The 16,947-nt window shown below is 45.5% G+C and overlaps 1 protein-coding gene across 4 annotated transcripts in view; it reads right to left on the bottom strand.

Moving 5' to 3' along the window:
- Positions 1–10,352, bottom strand: part of USP28 (ubiquitin specific peptidase 28) — a 41,890-nt gene extending 31,538 nt beyond the window's left edge. For all 4 annotated transcript variants that reach the window (XM_067565655.1, XM_067565644.1, XM_067565646.1 and 1 more), the window contains exons 1-2: positions 10,296–10,352; positions 1,589–1,666 (exon numbers count right to left, since the gene is read on the bottom strand). In XM_067565655.1, coding sequence (XP_067421756.1) covers positions 1,589–1,666; positions 10,296–10,352 — 135 coding nt within the window. The remainder of the gene's footprint in view (positions 1–1,588; positions 1,667–10,295) is intronic.
- Between the last annotated feature and the right edge of the window lie 6,595 nt (positions 10,353–16,947).

The raw sequence follows: 16,947 nt of genomic DNA on the forward strand, positions 1-16,947 counted from the left end.
GCTTAAGCATTCACTCAACTGGAGCTTTATTCATCGGTGGGAGCACTGTGTTTTTCAGGGAGTTGTGAGTATGGCCCTCTGCATTGCTTTATAACTGTTAGACTGAGTAAAGGAGCTACAGGAACCACACGTTAAACATAGACCATGCAGCCCATTTCACAAGAGAAAGGTCTACCCCTGTTATTTTAAGTTATATTCTTTAGATTTAGGAATAAAGAATGTTAAAATTTACAAACAAAGAAAGCTTTTTCACCTCCCAAAACTCTGTAATCAATTATTTCCCATTAATTAAATCCAATATTTTATAGCAACTCCCACTTGAAGAAATATCCAAGGGGACTTTTTTCCTTCTTTAAAAAAATTTTAAAAAGCATCCTTAGGCACAGTCAGCACCAACAGCCACCTTCTGACTGATATGCCTCGAGAACAATCTCCAGTGGTCCCAGACTGGGTAATATTAGTACGGTATTACCCTCCTCCTCCCAATGGTCTGTTCCAATTTATAATGCACACTATGATTTACAAGTAGAGATCTTTCCCTAAGTGTGTTTCTTCTACTACTACTACCCAGGACCTCTCACGTGCCTCTGTTTATGGCATATTTTATTGTGCTCCCAGGTCAGGCAAAGCGACCACAAGTCTAAAAGCACAAACCATAAGCCTGTGGTGGTTGTTTCAGCTGTCCAGAAGGGTGAAGACTGTTTAGCTGAAGGAAAACTTATTTTATCCCACATCATTTTTATTTATGGTTATGCTTCAGAATGCACATGAAGAAGCCCACTTGAGCCAAACCTCAGTGTTTCTCAGAAATGACTGCAGCATCTCAGCATAATGCTTATAGCTGCAGAACAGGTTCTTAAAGCCTATTGCTGGAAAAGCATGAGAATTACTCCCATTGTAGTTTGATTCAAAATGTAGAAGACTGGCTATTAATCCAAAGAGTTAGTCCCGTACAGTCATAATATCATATGCGGCACTCATGTATCCATCCACGTGGGTCTCTTGTGTCTTTAAAATAAGTGATCCCCTCTCTAACTTATGTTAATAGGTAACTTGGCCCATCCTCCTGTATGGACAGAATTGTTCCCTACAGCATATACTGCACTACTTTTGTCCAGTCCAGTTTTGAGCACCTTAAGCAATGTTGTATTCTGCTCTTCGCATGTAAGAAATGCCAAACAAATATTTGGATTTTAAATGGTATTTACAGAAAGCTCCTGAAAGCTTATACGCAGGTTAAAGTTTGAACTAGATTACAAACCACAAGACTTGGGCCATGTCTACACTTACAAGCTTACAGCATCACAGCTGTACCGATAGAGCTATGCTGCTATAAGAGCAGCCGGGTAGCCGTGCTACGCTGACGAGAGAGCGCTTTCCTGTCGACATAATAAAACCAACTCAACGTGCGGCACTGCGCACACAAGCACGTATACCAGCAAGACTTACGTCTCCGTTTTTTTCACACCCCTGACCAACAAAAGTTTTGCCAACGTAAGTGCTGGTGTAGACATGGCCTAAGTCAGCAGAGGTTGCCTTTCAACAGAACAATGAGGACATGTACAGCATCTCGGCAAAGCATACTAACCTTCAGGGCTGCATCCAGGAATGAGGGATCCTGAATTCCTGTGATTTCTCTCAGTTGGTTTAAGAGCATTTGGCAATTCTACATTCAAAAGAACAAAGAAAGTTCATGTAAGGAGGTGAATGAGAAAGACGACAGGCTTCTGCAGTGCTCGTCAGGGGCTCACTTATGATTTTGACTAACACAGCGACACAGGACCCAACAATCCAAGATAATGACACTGTCAGACTTCAATCTGAATTATCTTCGAATTCTTCCAATTTGTTTACAGATTAATTAATTTTCGTTTGTATTTAAAAGAGAACAATAAAGGGCATATCTTAGAAGAAACGATAAAAACGCCAAGAGTTATACTGGGGGAGAGGGGCGGGGCATCAGTGCACCATGTAAATCAATCCTCTCAAAGAGAAGCAGCATGTGCATTAGGACATATAAGGAGTCCAGGGAATTTGTGTGGGCCTGAGGGGGGGGCTATTTTAAGCCTTGTTGGACATGCCATTTGTGTATGTCACTTCTCACTTACAAAAAGGTGCCAGAGATATAGAGCACAGTGAGCCAGGAGAAGCCTCCTCCCACAAGAAGCTCTGAATTTTTGGTTAGCTAGCTGCTTGTTGGTTGAATTACCATTCAAAATCTTTCAACATAGAGACTACAGCCAAACCTAGACCACGGAAACATTATTTCAGATTTCAAGTTTTTGTGTGATCTCTCTCTCTTCTTTCTTTCTTTCTTTCTTTTTTTTTTTTTTAAACACATCAGGAGTAAATTATATCACAAAAATAGAAATTTCATATCTGTGACCCTATGCAGGGTTCCTCAGGGCATTATTCCATATTCATTGTGGCTGAGGTCGCTATGTGGGATAATGGGGCAGTCCAGGCTGTGGAGTTGTCAATATGGAGATGACATGCAGTTTCACAGCTCTTTTTCACTGAGTCTGGATGGTGCAGCATGTCTGTTTTTCCACTGCCTGGCCAAGACATGGGCTGGAATGGTAACAAGATGGCTGAAGCTCAAACCAGATAAGACGGAGGGGATTCTGGTTGGTTGTGGAAGCAGCTCAAGCGCATGGTGAGGATAATATATGCTCTTCTTACTGTGGGAGATATACTGAGTTGACAAAGAGGGGCTAAGTTTAAGTTAAGTTTGCAACTGAGGGCATGTCTACACTACACAGTTAAGTCAACATAACCATGTAAGCAGACATACTTTAGTGCTCCTCTCACCGCTGTAACTGGCCCGCTATGCATACCCAGTAAATCCACTCAACAAGAGGCGTAAGGCTTAGGTCGACTTCCTGTAGTTTGGGTGAGGCACTGTCTTATAATTCCCATTGGCTGTCTGGGTGGTTGACAAGGAGAGCCTTGAAATTGACAGGAACGTCAATTTCACTGCTGGTAGGGTCCCTGCTTTGAAATTGTGGGTGAAGGGGGTGTTCCAGCTTTGAGCCCCAGCAGTGATGACAGCTGAAGACTTGCCACCTGCCACTGAGAGCCCAGGCTGTGGGTTCCCCACAAAACTCCCAGCTGGAGCAGCAGCAAGCCCGGGCTCTCAGCCCCCCCCCCCCCCCCCCCCCCGCGCGCACACCACCAACAGAAGAAGGATAATGTGGACATGAAAAAACACAGTAATTACTGCAGGGGCTGCAAGTTGACCTAACATAGGTTGACTTCTTTGTGTAGTGTAGACATGGCCTGAAGGCCATGACCAGTTAAGGGACAAGATGTTGCAGATATGGCCAGAAAACTCTTTTTCCATCCTGCATTTGGTCTAATAGTTGTGATGGATTCTCTCTTTTGGGAATCTTTGTCAGAGCAATCCACACCTTTGCAATTTCCTGATTGCATGATTGTGAACGGTAGATGGAGCTACCCTTGACCACTACAGCTGGTACAAAATGTAGAAGCTGGCTGGCTAAGAGGCATTAGCTTCACTGATCTTATTGCACCAGTTTTCTACAGATTGCACTATATTCCTATTCACTTCTGAATGAGTCAAACAATATTAGTCAGGAATGGAGAGCATTTGGTCTGTCAGGTCTGAAAGTCTAGGGCCCCAACAACAGCATGGGAAAAGATGCCTTACAGGTAGATAAAAGCTGAACAGAGGTAACTCCGAAGTTCATATACATCACTGGACAAAGAATTTGTGATCAATGGAGTAAGGTAAGTATCCAAATTACAGGCCAGAATGAGCTATGGAATGCCTATCCTTGAAAAAATATAATCCTTCCAAGCCGATTATATTGGTAAATGTCTAAACATGAACTTCACCACACACACATAAACTGATAAAACATATTTCCATAGATAATTATCAAAATGTACAGATAGGAAGAAGAAGAAAAATGCTGCTTGAAAATGTATTAGAGTTTGATTTATGGATATTTACTTTGTATATTTTGACATGTGATGTTGACAATTTGTGTTTTAATGGTTATTAAGCTTCAATTTTTTGACTCTCAATATCTACTGTCATTAAATAACTATTGTCTGGTGCCCCATAATTTCCTGCAACTGAAAATCGGAACAAAAAATTAAAAAAATGCGTAAACAATCAATATTATCCATCGAAATTATCAGCAAATACAAATTGAATTCTGCCATGCCTCATAATATTCATCCACTGCACATCTGAACCTAATAAATACTTCATCTAGACTTGGTTACTTTGTATTAACTGCCAGTTATGGCATAAACACTGAATCAAAGGGCTGTCCTTTTGTAGCAGTGGTCATCAGGATTACCGTCTAAGCATTCCAGTGCTATGAATAATTTTAGTGACAGCAATGAGCCAGAGGGGTCGATTCTACATAGAGAGTCAGAGCTCTTGATTACTCTAGTGCATGACACGTTTTCCTTCATAAGAAGGATTTCAGCAGCCATCAAGCTCTAGAATTTGGTTTCAACTGGAATTAGAGACAGTGAGATATAACTTTGCAATGCAGCAATCACGTGTTTAGGAAGGACTTTGGCACCCAGAGAGAAATCCTCACGATCAATTCTCACATGCTTGATGTTAGTGAGGGTGGTCCCTCAGTTCTACCCAGAGTTTTAATTTCTCCATCTTGTACATTATATGATCCTAAATCTATTGCTCTGCTGTAAGATTTTTTCCCATAGTCTGATAAGATTAAATAGTAACTCTACACATTCAGATCTAATTGGGGTCATGTTTTCCTATGGGTATTAAGCAAGTCACCTTTGTTTCCAACTACCCATCAAAAGTACAAACAGTAGTCATTCAATGGCTGCTACTTCACCTAGAAACGTTACGAGACAAACAGCAACATCAGTGTTCACGACACACTTTAAAGAAATGGGTGAACCCACAGTCCCTGCCCTGAGGAGCCCACATTCTTTATCCTTTTACAGCTAAAACTCCAAAAATTAAAATTCTTGAGAAAGCATTGAGTAAAAACCAATCTTAATGCCCCCTGCCCAAGATATTCACTTAGCTTAATTCTTGGCTAACCCCTTCCCTCCCACATCCCCAAAGCTAATCCTGAGAGAAAAGAAAGACTGGTACTTCTTATGACTAGCCGGCAGTACAATGGGAAATTGCATGGTGATCAAGTGCCAGCTTTCTGAGAATCAGGGCTGGAATCCTTTCACAAAGGCAAACCAATTATGTCATGTCACTAATTTTGCTGCCACACCAAGTTGTATTCCTGTTGCTTAACTCCCCTTTGTGCTGCAGGGCACTTTTTTTTTTTTTTTTTTTTTTTTTTTTTTTTGGTCTGGAGGAAAAATTACACACAAAACCATTTACCTACATCTGACCCAAGTTCATAAAAATCGCATGGTAACTAAACACAAGACAGGACAGAACATGTTGTGTGGTTGAAGAGGAACAGTCTTACCGTGAGAGAGGCACTAAGCACCTAGAGTCAATAGACAACCCTCTGTCTTAAGTGACCTTTTTTGAAGTATCCCAAAGACTTCTGGTGCAATTTTATCCAATCTTTAGTTAAAGACCATTTTCTACTCACCAATCAGTTTTTGTTGGTCCTCTGGGTGTTCAGTTAAGGCACATTTTATTGCATTAGCCAGTCAGTCACAAGACTAGAGTTTAGGAACTGTGGCAAGTGCCAACACATCTGCACTGGCATGTTTTAAGTGTCAGATCTATTAAAGATCTCCGCTCTGTTCTGACTGGTCTTTGTGTTGCGCCACCTCGAACACTGGACATTAGTAACAGAATATATACAGCAGCACCATGCCTGGCACTTTACAAGAAAGGGAGTCTCTCCCCAGAAGAGCTTACAATATACGTTAAGACTATAGCAATAGAAGAGGATGATAACCACAAGGGGCTGAGAGAGGGGAAGATGATGTTGTTTTAAAATGACTATGGCATACAAACTACCTGAAGTAGTATGCTTTGAGGAGGGATTTAAAGCAGGAAAGGACAGAGGCAGGATAGACAGGCTCAAGAAGGGGACTGCATATCTAACAGTCTGCATGAAGGACAACACAGCGGCCTGCATGGAAGAAGCACATAAAATAGGTGACCTTTACCCACTGCAGTTTAACTCCACATTTATTGTGCTGGGGAAATATCAAGAAGATTAAAAACCTACAGAATAGTGTGAACAACAATTCCAGCATTTGTGCAGTAAGATCTTTCACAGTGAAATACCTAGCAAGACTGAAGCATGAGAACAGCTGCTGGCCACAGCTTTGATGTACATATGCAGACTCCCAGTCTTGTCCAATTTTGATATTTTTCACTGCATAAACAAATACAAACAAAATCAATCATTCAATCACCCATTCCCACTGATTTCTCCAACGCAGAACCCACAAGAACTCAGAATATGCCAGGGCTTTAGAGCGAAGTGGAGAGCAAAGGAACAACCCAATTATCTCAAGAATGTAGGTACCCTGAATGTCTTGGATTGGGCTCAATTCCTATGAATGTACCTTAGGCAAGTCCCTGACCTTTCAAACTTAAATGAGATTGAAAGTGAATCTATTCATGTTCTCTTCATGTTACAAATGTCTATGTACAAACAACTTGCATCCTTCAGAAAAGTTTTAATTGGGTCTTCTAAAGGCAATTAATACAACCTACATTCAAAGAGACTTTTGAAGGCTGGTCTTTGTACAGGGCACAGAAGTTAAAGATTGCTGTTTTAATAATGGCAAGAGGTAAAATGAATTACTGCTTTTTTAAGGCAGAAAGGGGGGAAATACGGTCCAGAGACTTCATAGATTCCAAGGCCAGATGGGACCATTGTGGTCATCTAGTCTGACCTCCTGTATAACACAGGCCACAGAACTTCCCCCAAAATAATGCCTACAGCAGATTTTAGAAAAATATCCAATCATGATTTTAAAACTGTCCATAATGGAAAATCCACCACAGCCTCTAGTAAATTGTTTCTATGGTAAATTATTCTCACAGTTAGAAATGTACACCTTATATCCCGGCTGAATTTGTCTAGCTTCAACCAGAAGTACGTTTATCGCTCCTTGGATCAGGTTATCCTTTTCCTGCGAAGATCATTAAATATTTGTTCCCCATGTAGATACTTCCCTAGTGTATTTCCAAACATCCTTCCCAATTGGAAGCAAATTAAGAGTAGGTTTTCAGAAAATTATTTCTTGCAAATTATTGTATCCTTATGTATCTAACCTACTTAAAAAATTTTAAAGTGGAGCCCCAAGAAAATTCTAAGTCATACCAGTGATGTTTGGTGGTGGTAGTTTGTTTTCTTTTGTTGTTTGTTTGTGTTTATATGTAGTACTTCAGTCACTAGAGACACAAGACACAGTTCATGCCATCAACAGCAGAGGTGTACATTAGAATCCAGATAGATAAATATTAATTGGGGTTAGCTCCTTCATGGAGACAGAAGTTCATACTTCGTAGTTGTTCTTTTCGATGGCCTGCATGAAAACTTGTGGTGGGTTCTCAGTGGGATTCCTACTGTGCAGATATTCTTTGTAGACACCTGCCCTGTTACTAATTGATCCCTCCAGTGGCATCCTTGAAAGCACAAGGAATGAATGGGCCACGGAGCTCAAACTCTTTTCTTCATTTTAGACATGTCCATCCAAGTCTGTGATGAGGCACACTGGCAGTGGCAACATATGCAGATGAGGGAAGCTCTCATTGTCACTGCTCGTCCTGTACACCTTCCATAGACATTCAGTCTTCAGCACTGTCAACCAGAAACCTTACACTAAACTCACCTTTACCCAGGATATTTTCACTGCTCCCACTTAGGGATTCAAGCATGTGTCCCTGCTCACCACCGGCCCGATCCAAAGCCCACTGAAGTCAAAAGAAAAACTCTCATTGACAGAAGCTGGAAACACCTTCTGTCATTATGATATTTTGGGGTGCAATCTGGATCAGGGAGGGACTGTGTCACCCTGCCCTGCAACCTGGAGTGCCTCACAATGCTTTGCTGCTGTAGCTCCCAACCTGGGCTCCTCACAAACAGTGTGCGGGTCACACCAACTGCTTGTGTGTGGCCACAGCCCTGGTCCAGCAACTCTGACCCCAGCAGCCTGTCAGCAAACACCAGCCACCCTCTGGCTTTCAGCAGCCTTGGATACAACTTGCAGAGTCACCCCAACACACTCCCAGTCTGGATTTCCCTTAAAAAAAACCCTGACATGTTCTGCACTGTCTAGCCCTCTCCTGCACAGTCCAGATATATTAGATCTGTTGCCCTTCTAAGGGAATCAATACACAACAGTGTGCTACCTTCAATGAAGCAACCCAAACAATTCACAACCCTGGATTAGTTTTAATTAAAGATTAAAACAAGTCTATTTAACTACTAGGTGCAGCTTTTAAGTGAGTATAAGGCACTAAAGTCAGAAATGGTTACAAGAAAAATAGATAAAATGCTTCCTAGAACTAAAAACTTAACAAATTAGACTTCCTTCATGATGAAGTCCCTCACCACATGCTTCCAGTAACACTGTTGACTAAACTCTCAGCCCAAAGTCCAATGGCTGTTTCTTTTGTCTTTTAGGTGAAAAGGAGAGAGATGGATAGGGAGAGAGAACTTTGGGTGTGTTTGCCCCTCACCTTAACAGTTCAGTCAGCCTTTGAAAAGCATTTTCCCGAGGGTTACCCCTAGATAAAGTTCATTTCTGCTGTGAGGTTGGAGTCAAGAAGGCAGGTCACGGTGAAAGAGGTTCCAAAGTGTTGTTTGCTAAGATGCAGGCCTGTTTCTTACTTCCCCCTTTCCTTGCCAAAGAATGGCCAGTTGATAAATGATTGCCCATCAGCTTTGTCCTTTTGTCTTTGAGAAACAGGTTTATCCCATCCGCAGACTTGTCTGGTAAACACACTTCAGTCACGGCTTTACCTTATGTTCATAACTTTACATATAATGTTGCCACATACATTCCACCATGATATTACTGGCCAGCATGTTATTGGTTTCCAAATGATACTTTCCAAGGTACATTGTGTACAAAGATTATTACAATGGTGCACAGGGTGTGAATAAAGGGGTGCCTTCTGTCACAGTCATTCCCCAGCAAGATCTTCAAGACACATGAAACTCCGTAGGCGAGCTGTTATGAAAGCTGTGTCTATTCTTTCTCAGGTGGACAGGTGCAGGGAAGAAAATGAAATCACAGAAGATTTCAGTCCAACCACAAAAGAGGGACATTCACACGTAGGTTTAAGGCACTTCCATCAAAGGGCTGAAGAAAGTGTTATGTATATCTTTGAGCTGACAAGTCTTAAAATTCTTCCCATCTAACACTAGCTAACATCAGCGGTTTTAAAACCACGTAGGATGTTAAGCCACAAATACACTGCTATTATTGCAGTGCAGTGATGGCAGAACATGACTGATGTGAGCATCCGTCCACACACAGCAAAGCACCCAGACGTTATGGGAAACACCATCATTCCTCAGAGATGCTGCAAGCCTGCCACAGGGATCTCTGGTCCTTCAAAAAATAAACGGGTTGCACCCCGGAAGGCTGACAAAGGAAATGCCGCAGGAGGGGTAACTCTGTAGGCAGCATGTAAAGCGAAGGAGTCGTACGGCGCGCTCCAAGGGGCATCAGTGCCAAACCTCAAACTGCTCGGTTATGTCACTGACTTAAAAGAGGACAAAGCCAAGCGCCCTGGGCTGAACTTTTCCGGCAGGCCGCTCTCGGGGAGCTGAGGCGGGCAACGCTTTCCAGTTTACACTCGGGGGGCGGTGAGGAATGACTGGGCTGGCTGATGGCGTGTGGTGGGAAGAGGTTTCGCTGCTGGAAACTATCGTGTGTCCCCCCCTTGAGCCGAACCCCAGCCGGGCTTCGTGTCCGCTCCCAGCTCGCCCCAGGCGGGGGGTGTGTGTGTGGGTGTGTGTGTGACAATGCCCGTGGGGACAGCCAGCCCGCGGGGCCCCTGGCGTGTAACACCCGGGGGGGGGGCTCGCCCCGGCACCCCACCACGGCCCCCCCGGGGGACAGCCCCCGACAGCCGGGGGGGAGGGAGCAGGACGGGCACGGGCCGCTCGGCGGCTCCCTGCCCGTCCAGCCGGGCTCCGGCTCCGGCTCCGGCTCCTTTCCCGGGCGGACCCCGCCGCCGCTCTGCAGCCGCCGCGGGCCCCGGCCGCCCGGCAGCCACGTTCCGCCCGCCCGGGCCGGGCCGAGCTCGGAGCCAGAGCCGGCAGGGCCCCGCGCCCCACACCGCGCGGGGCAGGGAGGGGGAGGGGCTGGCCCCGGCCGCGGGCTCTCACCGTTCCCTGGCTCGCGGCGCCGTCCGCCCCGGCCGCGGCCTGCAGCTCCGCCGTCATCCCGCCGCCTGGCCCGCCGCTCGGGGCCGCGCGCGCGCACACGTCCACCCCCCCGCCGCCGCCGAGCACCGCCCGCCCCCGGCGCTGGGCACGCAGCGCGCTCCCGCCCCCTCAGGGAAGGCCCCCTCCGACCCCCCTTAACTGGGCCCAGCCCCCCCCCCCCCGACACCCCTCTTTGCAGGGGGCACGGACGCCCCCAGCCGCTCGCAGGGTCCCAGCCTCCCCGCGCTGGGCACACCCCCCCCTTTCCTCCCCTCCGTCTTCCCTTCCCTCCCCTCTTTTTGTTCTGTGCTTGTCCAGCGCCGAGCACCGTGGGTCCTGGCCCCTGGACTGGGGCTCCCCCCTGCTACTGCCCTGTGAAGAATCATCATCACAGGAGAGAACCAGGCCTGAGACCTCGCGGAGCTGGTTGATGGTTTAGAGGACGGCCTGAGGACATTTTATTTAGGGGACTGGAGCTGTTGCGTTGCGGTGTTTGTGTCCTAACGTTCACAAAGCACAATTCTCACAGCTTTGATGAAACACACTTTTTTTCTGGTACTGCCGCCCCTTGCACCAGCCGGCAGATTAGCTTCTGTTACAAAATATTTTGAAAGCATTTAACCTTCCCAGAAATATTGTCATGAACTTGTTTTGAAAATATGTCACTGCAGACAGGCCATGTTTGGCTATATACATCCTCCCCGCCCTTTGGGAAACCCCAATACTGCTGCATGGGGCTACCGGGGGAAAGCGAGAAAGGCATGCAGAGAGAAATGAAAATGAAACTGAGCGGGTTTGTTCACTGACGTAGCTGCTTGAAGTAAAACCATGCCCACATCACTGGAGGAAAGGAAATGGGCATGTTAAAATTCAATCAGTTTTTGATCTGATGTGGTGATGAAGGGCACTTGCAAAAATATACATAGAGGGCTAAATCCTCTGCTATATGGGCAGTGGCATAGATCATGAGAAGGGGCGTCAAGCTGGCTTTAATCCCTCTGTGCATCCTCCTGATGTACCAGATCAAAACAGTGGTGTAAACAGGGGCAGCCAGGGGCAATAGGAGTTGGGGCTGGTCAAGCCCCTATTACTCTAGCCACAGCTCCTGCCTCAGGAGGGATGTGGCAGAGAAGCTGTGCACCAACGGAAGGTACCTCCTCCCCCACAAAAGTCAACCTATAGGCAGCACACTAACTTTAGGTCCCATGGCTGTTGGTTATGTGGTGCCAAAGTGTCCTTTCATCAGCAAAAAATCCAGCCCATATTTTTTAATCTAGCAGCATTAAACGCATGAATCTAGCATGAAACGCACCGTTCTCTCTCAAGTGTTTTCCCCAATTTTGCCTTCCAAGTGGCTAGAGCTGAATTACCTATTAGCATTCACTATAGGCTATTTTCTAGATTAGTTCTCTCTCTGCATAGAGACAGCTGTTGCTTGGGCGTTAGGAAGCTGAGCTCTGTGTTAGTCCTTCCGAAAGGAATTTATCCTAACGCCTGTCCCCATGAAAGTAGCTCTGACTGATTGAAACGTTGCGTTGTCCCCATTATCTCTGACTTTCACTGGACATTTAGTGCCTGGAACACAGCACAGGTGACTTTTCTTCTCAACTCTGCTTGACCCCTTGATTCAAAGTGCCAAGCCTCTGGGAACATTCACTGGATGGTAATTGCACCAGCCAAGTGGAGAACGCCTAGAGAGGCAGTTCCAGAATAGCGTTACATGTCCGAGATGCAAAGATGCTTCACACCTGCTACGTACTTTTCCTTAACAGGAGGGTAATTCATTAGAGAAGTTATAATTGACAACCCTAACTTGAGGCTGCTACAGTTTACTCTCTTGTATGTGAATTTAATGCTGGTGAAGACATCAGAGAAACAGCTCAGAGAATAAAATCCTCCATTATTCCACAGGGCCCGTACAGCACAAGCAACGGCAGAGCAAGTTCCTGCCATGCTGCACCCCACCTGTGCACCTCATCCCTGAACTGCAGGAGGGTCCCCTCAAGGGTGAAAGGGGAATTCATTCTGCAGAACTTCTCTATTGGGACTGACAACAAGAGGGTTGGTTGAATTGATGTTTGATACGGTTTGGCCTCCAATCCAATGGGGACTGACCTGAGCCCAAGATTTTTTCACACAGTCCACTGAAAAAGCCACCACATGGTAAAATTTGTGGCCACAGCTTGAGTCCTGCCTTCTGCCCAATCCAGGGGCTGCAGTAATAGTAACGGGGCAGGGGTTATGCCCAAATCTCCTTACCCATAAGAACAGATCAACCCAATTCTGGGAAGAGAAATAAAAAAAAATAGAGAATTCAATAGCACTCACGTAATAAGACGACACCCATTTATAAATGTTGCTATAAAGATTTCCGAGTTCTCTTGGTCATCTTCTTATGAGCCATTGTTGCTTTTCTGTTACAGAAAAAGAAGCGTGTTTAATGTAGTTGCTTTCCGCAGTATGGGATCACCATTCCAACCCTATCTATCAAATTAAATCATGACCTGCCACATTTTTCCACGGCTGATCATGGCAATTACAGCCCGCCCCCCAAAAAGAAAAAGAAAAAGAAAAGAAGAAAAAAGCGAAGTTTGTCACCAAGGCCACAAGATGGCACACTGACTATACGGACTTCATAAAACAAAGTGTGGCTGGTACTTCAAATTTAGATTCTCCCAACTAGTTAGATCACTTTTGGGCTCAGGGGACTCTTGCATCTAAGCAAATACAGAACAAAATGCAGTCTTGCCTCAGTTCAGCCACAGTGATGCAGCCTTGTGTTAGCACTATTCCTTAGTGTTATTGGGCTTGGATAGTGCTTATTTCCAGAAGCAAAACATAGTCCTGCTGTTGCTTTTCTTTTTTAAATTTCAGTGCATCCTTTGCAAACTGCTGGTCCCACCATGCTATGCTCCAGTTACATCTGAGTGGAAAGTTCAAGCATGAAGCCACTTCAGATGAAGTATTGCATGTATGTTGGGAGAGGTTCTCTCCATAGGGTGCATTTCCTGGTTTAAAAGGTGGGTAGTTGCAAAATGCTCCATCCAAATTTGCCGTTGGCCTCAGGCTCCTGGAAAGTCACCGCCTTTGAGTAAATTGGTGAAGTCAGGTTTTGCCGCTCAACTGTGCTAGTTTCAGTGGCTCATATCACCTTTACCTGAGACGGGTGATGAGTGGCAGTTTATAAAAACAGACATAGCTGAGATCTGGCAGATGAAATGAATAAGAAGTCCAGACATACATTGAATAGCTGATTCTCTGTCTAAGGTACAAAGGGCCATATTTCTAAAAGGTATTTAAACTCCCATTGAGTTAGACCAAGGTGTTTTTGTATATCCTGTCTGCATCTTTAGGTGCCTAAATAAATACTTCAGAAATTTGACCCAAACTTACTAAATAAAGCACATACCAGAAGAGCATCTCCTGTTGGTCACTTAGAGAACTTGCATATTCCCGAGGGGCGCAGCTCCATGTAGAGGGGCAGAAGGAATGGGAGACTGATATCTTAGAAAGTCCAAACTCCTATGGACAGGAAGAATGACTTTGCATAAGAGTATTAAAATGACTGCTAGTGCATCCTCTTTTTCGATGCTCACTTTCATAAGCTATAAGTAGAACTGGTTTGAACATTTTTGACTAAATGTATTTTTGTTGAAACATCCTGTTTTGTCAAAGCTGAAATGTTTTCCCAGAGACAAATCAATTTCAACTCAATTTTTGCTGTGACAGTTTCTGAGGTCTAGGGTGCTTTGCTCATTTCTAACCAGAGCAAGAGAGAGGAATTGAAAGATTGTCCTTTTTGACACACTTGCATTTCATGCAATCATTAGAAAGGTCCTGCTTTCATTCCCATGGGGAACAAACAAATTCCGAGAACTCAAAAATTATCGTGAACCATAATTGTCACTCTTTGGCCAGCTCTAGTTATGAGCTGTGTAGTGCAGAGGGCTATCTTGAGATCTGGGTTTTGAACACCACAAAGCACTACTGTGGTCTGGAAATATAAGTTGATATAGCTTCCTGTTTGGAAGGGAACAGCCCCTCAACCTCCTGTGCCGTGTTCCCCCTCCCCCTGCCCCACAAACACAAAATCTTCTGTCCCTGCCTGTCCAGATGTGGCTCAGAAAAAATCTGGTCCCCCTGAATTTGTACATCTGTCATAATTCCCATCAATTTCAGCACAACTGCCAAGGGAGTGAACAAAGGGAGCTGGCGATTAACTTCAAAGAACTTTGTTGGAGAGGAATAAAGATATTTAGGGCCTATTTTGTGAACTAATTGCATTTGCATATTTATGGGATTTACTGATATAGCAGTAATTAAAAACTATTTAGTAGTCTTAAAAGACACATAACTCAGTTGCTGTTTGCATAATAAACACGTCCCTTATTATGTTTATTACGTTTGCATAATAAACTCTTCCGCAGCCTGTTAAGGCAGCCATCCATTTGGGAAGGGCCACAGCTACCTCACCGCCTTCCTAGTGAATTGAATGCAGCAGGCAACAGAGCACAGGCAATGTGAGGAGGAAAGGAAACATTCCCAGCAAAGCTTACCACTGGACCCCTGGCACAGATGCAACGTGCTAGTAGGCAAGAGGGCAGGTTCAAGGCCCAAGCATGGCTCTTCGTGTCCCTGGGATGGCAGCACAACCAACTCCTGGGGGAGGGCAATGTCCCAGGCTGCTTTGCAGTGACCCCCATCAGTCTGTCTACACTGCAATAAAAGACCTGTGGCATGGCTGTGGCTGGCCCGGGCTTGTGGGGCTAAAAACTGCAGGTTAGATGTTCAGGCTTGGACCGGACACAGAGCCCAGGCTTTGGGAACCCATGAGCGGTGGGTGGATCCCAGGTTCCAGCCCAAGTCCATGCATCCACACTGCAGATTTTAACCCTGCAACCCAAACCCCGTGAGCCCAAGTCAGCCGGTCCAGATCTGCTACAGGTCTTTTGATGCAGTGTAGATGTACTGTGTCTGTCCAGTGTTACCCAAGTTCCCATCACTGGAGTGTCTAGGCACTGACACTCTGTTTCTCTTGAGAAGCTCCCCCGCACCTCATCTCACCCATGGTGCAGATCTCTTCTGGCCTTTCTTGTCCCATCCTCCCAGGAACAGGAGCGCTTAGCTCCTGTATGTATCTTACAGTGGTAATGCTGACATACTTTGGAGAAAGCTGAGCAAGCTCTCCAAAGCAAGGTGGACCGGGTGACCTCAGGGTGCAACCTGGAGGGCAAGAGAAGGAAAACAGGTCCAGGTGGGGATGGAGTGGGTGACAGAACTAATCCAAAGTAGTTTGGGTGTAGAAAAGGAGTAACAATTTAATCTTGCTGTTCTTGTGTCAAACAGCAACATGCAATAGTGACTCCATGCAATGCTCTCTCCATGTAGTGGATCCCTTACAGAATCTCTGAGACTACTTCCTGAGTCGCTATTTTCCAAAGCTAAACAGACCCTTTTCCTGAGGTTCTCTACCTTTCCGTTCCCCCCCTCCTTAATCCAGCTAGAGAAATACAGAGAAAAGAGCACAGGAGAATTCCGTGGTGGGTGGGCAGCTCTATCCCCATCACAACAAATGTCCATGGTGGAGAGAGCTGCTCTGTGGTTAGGGAGGGTGGATTTAAAGATGTCCAGGAGAAGAGCGTCAATAAAACGCACATCAAACTAAGAGTGTCATCAACCGACTTAGAGAGAGGCCGCATGGAGGGAAGAGAATGGCAGACTCTAACGATTGCAGAACTGGAAGGCCAGCTCCCATGGTGTGTTCCAGAAGGATGGACAGAGTGAGATTAGCATCCACTGAACTGCCTTGGTATCAATGTTGCCAAAAAGCTACCCAGGTTCTAGCAACAACGGTCTACTTGCTAGGAATAATAATGCTGGGGCTCACAAGGCCGATGGTACTTTAGTTAATGAAGGTTGTGATGGATTGTAAATCATTAACAATGGCCATCTGCTGACAGGCAGACGGACAAGGGAATATACTCAAGACGAACAGACGAAGCTTCCGACGTAGCTCTGTATAGATCTCAGCTTAACCCTAGAGTGAATATGTATCTGGTGACACTCTGTGGAATGGAACGAAGAGAACCTGGCCTTAGAATGGTTCTGCACTCTGATCAAAATGCCTGCACTTTAAGCCAAACCTTGCTACTCTTGCTCAGGAAAATCCTCCACTGACTTCAATGGGAGGGGCTGCAGTGGAAGCTTTGACTAAGTAAGGACTGCAGGAGTTGGACCTATAAGGATATGCCTACACTGCAATAAACAACGCCCAGCACTGAGTCTCAGAGCCCAGGTCAGCTGCAGCCCAAACATCTACACTGCTCTCTTATAGCCTGGCAGCACGAGCCTTGCACGGTAAAGTCATCTGACCCCGGCCAGCTGCAGCCATGCTCTGCACTGTAGGCAGGCCCTGAGAGGGTTTCTACGTACAGAAATACTGCTCACATCCATTCATGCAGGTACATTCAGTCCCTCAGACGCACCCACTCTCACTTTTGCTTGGTGACGATCGGCGTTCCGGGTGGAGGGAGCGGGAGTTGGACGTGCTGGAGAAGCGAGTTTGCAGATCAGCGATGGTGCTGTGAACCTGTGACTTTTTGGTGATTCTGAA

Source organism: Emydura macquarii, unplaced genomic scaffold (assembly GCF_026122565.2).
Source record: "Emydura macquarii macquarii isolate MOO-44397 ecotype Brisbane River unplaced genomic scaffold, CSIRO-AGI_Emac_v2 contig_312, whole genome shotgun sequence".
NCBI classification, from domain to species: domain Eukaryota; kingdom Metazoa; phylum Chordata; order Testudines; family Chelidae; genus Emydura; species Emydura macquarii.